Genomic DNA, 6000 nt, shown 5'->3' with positions numbered 1-6000 from the left:
ATACAGCTTGGAGTAAGACAACATGCATGAAGAGGATGATGTGGACAAAATACTCATTTGCCTAATAATTCTGCACTCCCTGTATATTTGAAACCAATTTCAGATGATTTGAGCTTTGACACAACCCATAAGACACTGTGGTCATCAACAGATGGACAAATGGTAAAGAGCAAATGGACTGGTTCTTACATAGGACTTTTCTACTCTACCCGAGCACTGAAGCGCTCAAATTTGGCAATACCCATATTGACTACGACTGTGCATTTAAACAATGCTCAGTTGTCTTACCTAAAGTCACATTTTAACCACATATTCATATAGTGCTACACACTTTGAGCACTGTATTTACTTCACATCCACAGTCAATTTACAATCTCCAGTTAACATTCCAGAACAAAAGTGAAAGGCAGAGGTGGCAACAGTAAGGACATTCTGTACTTAAGTAGAAGTACAAATACTACTGTTAAAAACTACTCCAGTAAAAGCTGAATTAGTGATTGAACTTCTTTACTTAAGTAAAAGTAAAAAGGTACTGGGTGTGAAATATACTCAAAGTCAGAAAGTAGCTCTTTGGGGGAGGTTTCTATTCGTGCAAAGCTAACTGAACCTTCTCCTATATTAACTTCAAAAATATATTATTTTCTGTTGCTACACTGTAGAGGGTCACTTTGCCTTTACAGAGTCAGGGGTTAAAGTGGATTCAGGAACTGGGGGAACCCTAAAACTGGTTGTAATGGCTCAGTGTGGGGAAAAGAATCATCACTAACAATCATTTCTGTTGTGAGCTCCAGTAGATTAGTCTGTGCTCTTTGCGGATGTTCACGACCTAATTCAACAACATATCAGCAGATGTTTCATGAGTTGTCCTGGCAGATCCATTACACTGACACTACACTGTTTATGATGGCTTTTTTCTAGATGGTATGAAGTTGGTATCAAGGTGGAATTCAGTCAGTGGATCTAAGGATCATCAGCTAAAATTCATATTAATCTGCTACATTTGATGTAAACTAACTCTGACCATGAATCCACAGTCACTGTGCACCAGTCACACACTGGGTTTCTTTGCGGGGGGCTTTTGCATCACAGTACAACAAACTAAACTGTTTATCCTGCACTAAACTATTATTAAGCAAGTATTTTCATGCAACCTTAAATAGCACAGTTAGTATAGCTTACTTTGTTTTGCAGGATGTTTCACAATATGAAAATGTCACATGTGCAAACCCAGTATCTGATTTTAAAACATGAGGACTTGCATGTTGTAATGTTTGCATGCCTCAAGCATTAATGATGACACCTTCAGTATTTCTCAGTTCCATTCTTTAATTCTCAGGCTTGCAGCAGCAATACAGTCTGCAGCGCTAACTTGTTCCTATAACATTTTTTCGTTCTTTCTTCTACTAACTTCCTTCCGCCTTACATTCGACCTTTTCAAAATAAAATATCTGTAAACATCACACATGTAAGCTTTAAAAGTGCTGTTTATCAAATCCCACTGAGCAGGCCTTACCTTTAAATCTAAGCTCTCTCCTGTCCCGTCTTTCTTATCTGAGAGAAGTTGACTCTTTCTTTTCTCTCCCTGTGAAATACAGCAGCTGGACCTTTAGCCAGCAACACAGACAAACTGCACACAAACAGTTTGTGCGTTTGCTGATGTTTGTTGAGCTGTAGAGAAATTGCATTTGAAATGATCTGACACTTAAAGAAAAGTCATTACCTTTATGCTCATTCCTCTTCAGTAGGACTCGCTAGATGCCAAAGTACCACAACCTCAATGTATGGACACCCGAGGTCGTTCCGGTGTGTGGCAACAAAAACTAACTCCCCTAAAATGTGTCAAACCAAAAGTAGCGAGTCTGTTTTACGGAGTAGAAAGTACTGATATTTGTTTAAAAATGTAGGGAGCAAAAGTAAAATGTGGTCAGAAAAAAACTACTCATGTAAGTACAGATACCTGAAAATTTTACTTAAGTACCGTAACAAAGTATTTGTACTTTGTTAATTCCCACCTCTGGTGGACGGAAGCCAAAGGAACCTGTGGAGGCACAGAGGAAACGCACGACTCCACACAGAAAGGTCACTGAGAGATTTGAGGACACGGCACAACTGTGCCTCACATTAGTAATCAAAGCATGCCAAAAAATGGCTGACACACTATTATAATGTATTTATACCATCAGTGATGCCAAGGATCAAGTTACTCACGATCATTTGTGATTTTTACAATTAAAACTGATCAGACCAGGCAACAGTCGCCTGAAGGTGCTTTATATTGCAATGTAAAGACCTTACAATAGTACAGAGAAAACCCCAAAAGTGAGAAGAGCCCCTATTGGCAAACACTTGTTGACACTAGGAATGAAAAAACTGGATTTTAACAGTATGAAATCCCAAGCAGAGCCAGGCTCAGGGAGGGACAGCCATCTGCTGCGACACAGGAAGTCCCCAGCAGCCTATGTGTGTTGGAGCATAAATAAGTGAGGATACATGGCCACCTGATCCAGCACTAACTATAAGCTTTATCAAGAACAAACAGTTTAAGCCTAATCTTAAAAGTAAACATGGTCTCCTAAATCCAAACTGGGAGCTGGTTCCACAGAAGAGGGTCCTGAAAAAAACCAATCTACTTTTATATACCCCAAGAACCACCTTCACTTTCAGCCAGCAGCCAAAATGGGTGAAATCTGCTCTCTGTTTCTAGGCCCTGACAGTACAGCAGCATTTTGAAGGCTTTTCAGGGGTTTAGATTAGAACAGCCCAGTAATAATGAATTACAGTAGTCCAGCCTAGAAGTAATAAATGTATGAAATAGTTTTTCAGCATCACTCTGAGACAGGATGTTTCTAATTTTAGAGCCTCAGCCTTTTTTTGTTTTATATGCAATATTGTCTAGCAACATTTTTTTAAAAGAAAAAGATTTTTTAATTTCTACATTTGATATTTTGTCTTTGTACCAGTTTACATTGTTTAAATTGTGAGCTTGTCTAAACTGAACCTTTTCCCAAAGGTCCCTTGTCCTTTTTGTTTCTTCAGCAAACTGAATTATATATATGTATTTTGTTTCTATTTTTTTTTCTGTTGGGGTAGCTGGGTGAAGAGCTGGCTGAACTTGTTCCCACCAGTGGAATAGATGTGGTGGAGCTTGAAGACGAGGCCACCTGCGTACGCTTCAGTCCCCTCCTGACAGCTGCAGGTAACATGAACTTGTGTTCACGTCACAACATTCTGCTCTTACTTATATACAATATACACTTCAATAAGGAAAGGGGGGGGAAGAACAATTAGAGAGCACATCAGATCTCAGTGGGGGGAAAATGCAGGCTGGGTACCAAGGATGCCACATCATTTGATGAAAAGGACATAGTAATAGTTGGTGTTCAGGCTGCTGTTGCTATCCAGTAGAAGTCTGTGCCTCCCCAGATCATCACCGACCCACCACCAAACCGGTCATGATGAATGATGTCACATGCAGCATAAAATGTGACACACAATACATATTTATGCAATGCTTTTATCTATGCCTAAACACTTTTTATCGGGTAGGGCTCGATTCACTGACTGTTCGATCAGCAGATAACAACCACCTGAGTAGTTAGGAGACATGCAACTCTCACTTCTCATTCCCTTCCAGTTCTGGGGACCCGGGAAGAGGATGTTGAGTCCATTGTGGAGAAAATGACAGAGCTGGTATTTGTAATGAGCTCCACAATGTCCCTCAGAGAAGACTTCAGAGAGGAAACACACAAACGTTCACCCTCACTCAGATACATAAACGAGTTCGCCTGGCCTGGACTGGGAGTTGTCCGGTAAGGGTGCATGCAGCTTACATGAAGTTCTTTACTAAATATGTTATTTGCATATTTATTAATCAGTAGTAGTAATAATAGCGTCTTTGTCTGAACTGTACTGGAAACTTCATTAGTTTTGGGTTTGAAGTACTGTACTGTTGTTACCTGCATCCTCATATCATGTTCACATTAATATAAATTTGAAGAAATGTAGACAATTTTTTGTTTCTGTTTATCTGTTTAAGTTGATTTCTTATAGTAATTGCTTGTGTGTGTCTGTGTGTGTGTGTGTTTTCTTTTACAAATCTTCCCATCTAGAAACTGTTGCAATTGAATGCACAAGCCATTATACAGAATAAAATCATTGGCATATATAGCACAGTCTTTTTACTGTAATGGAAAGTAGGAAGCCCTTTCTGCACATGAGTGTCCTGCATGAATTGGGTATTGACAAACCGATACTACATTATTATTTATAATATATAAGTGTATACATTTTATTTTGGAAATGGGTAATGTAAAGGATCAAAACAAAGACGTAAAATGATTTATACAGTGCTATATAAAAAGCACATAATATATTTAAATGATTATATTAGAGAAAGATAACCTGAGTAAATACAAAATATCGTTTTTAAATGATGATTTCCTTTATTGGCCCTTGCCCTGTGTAAAAAGACTAAAATCTCAAAATAACAACACATCGTGCGAATCATCCCACGAGCGCATCGACGACTTATCCAGGATGTCAAAAGCCTGACAACCAGTTATCAGGTTCAGGAGGCAGTTATTTTTTCACAGAAGGCCAAGTAGATTTGGATTCTGTTGTTTAATAATTGAAACCATTATTTAAAAACTGCATTTTGTATTAACTCAAGTTATCATTGTTTGATATGAACATCTTTTTATTGATCTGAAACATGTAAGTATGACAAATACACAAAAAAATGAGAAATCTGGAAAAACGTTTTCACAGCCTGTATATCTTAGTTGTATCAAGACAGTGCATATGTTTGTTATTTTATACATGGCTCAGTTTCCATTGACTAGTAAGTGACAAGGTGAGATGATTTGTTAGTCCTTGTAGGAACTTGACTGAAGTCCACAACCGTAATTTAATGACTTGTAGAGACTGGCTGATACAGCATTTGTAAGACCCATTCCAATACAATACTGATGTTTGGTGATATATTGTCTTTTTTTGCTTTCAGACACACAAAGTAAATACATTTGTTGTGTGTAGTTATTTATTTTTTACACTCCCCCCAACTCTGCTCAGATTGGTTGTAGTGTTTGTGCCAATCCAAAGAGCTGTTCTGCCAACAGTGAAGTTGGAGAGTACCCTCGATGGGAAAACCATGCAATATCAACACTCATGACATGGATAAGGGGTGTTCTTCCATTTCCACTTTATTTTCAAATTTTCCTTAATCAGCTGTTACAAATCTCAATACTGATAAAGAAGCAAATGGCTAATGTCAAAATCAATTAAAGTTAGTGATATTAGTCTGCCAAAGTTGGTCACACTCTGACTGGACATAGTAAAGAAAGGGACACATGTATGCAGTTAAGGTCTATTGCCATCAAGGTAGAAAGCTGAGCATCGAGCCCAAGGAACTCTGTGGTGGGCATTTCTTTGCACTGATCAATGGATATCGATGGATGAAGCCAGACAACCATATTTATTAAAATTCCTTCATCTTATCATGTCCTAATTTGATGTTGTTCCATAGCACTAGCATAGCAGACATGAGAAGGAAGGAAGCTCAGTGTCACATAACTAATGCCTTTATCTGTTTAATTAGTTAAATTATCATCACTCTAAGAGAAACTATCAATGTTGCATATTTAATTTCTGTCTTTTGGTCTTTAGCAGTGTTCTCAAATTGCTTGTGATCATTTGAGAATACTGCTAAAGACAAAAAGACAGAAATCTGTTTGTTTTCAGTAGTTTTCACACTTGTGGATGTGATTGATGCTGTGATGTTCAGGTATGAGATGCAGGCTAATGGAATGGATGAGGACAGGAAGAAGCAGGAGCAGGAGAAAATTAACACTGAGCTACTCAAGAAACTGCAAGACCTTGACACTGACATCCTGTTTTCCACTGGTGGGTACCTCTACTTATCTGAGAGGCTTTTGGAAAACAAAACAAAACACTGTTTTAACCATTTCTTTTGTTCTTTCCTCTGTTTCTGTTTGTTTCATT

General features: G+C 38.1%; 1 protein-coding gene across 2 annotated transcripts in view; it reads left to right on the top strand.

Moving 5' to 3' along the window:
* The window catches only part of pdxdc1 (pyridoxal-dependent decarboxylase domain containing 1), a 37169-nt gene that overhangs the window by 22750 nt on the left and 8419 nt on the right, over positions 1-6000 (top strand). For both annotated transcript variants that reach the window (XM_005926762.3, XM_005926764.3), the window contains 3 exons: positions 3091-3196; positions 3635-3809; positions 5783-5901. In XM_005926762.3, coding sequence (XP_005926824.1) covers positions 3091-3196; positions 3635-3809; positions 5783-5901 — 400 coding nt within the window. The remainder of the gene's footprint in view (positions 1-3090; positions 3197-3634; positions 3810-5782; positions 5902-6000) is intronic.

Source organism: Haplochromis burtoni, unplaced genomic scaffold, assembly GCF_018398535.1.
Source record: "Haplochromis burtoni strain Fernald_Lab_line unplaced genomic scaffold, NCSU_Asbu1 Contig_45, whole genome shotgun sequence".
Taxonomy (NCBI): Eukaryota; Metazoa; Chordata; class Actinopteri; order Cichliformes; family Cichlidae; genus Haplochromis; species Haplochromis burtoni.
The sequence above is the reverse complement of the archived record's forward strand: the minus strand, read 5'-3'. Positions and strand labels throughout refer to the sequence as shown.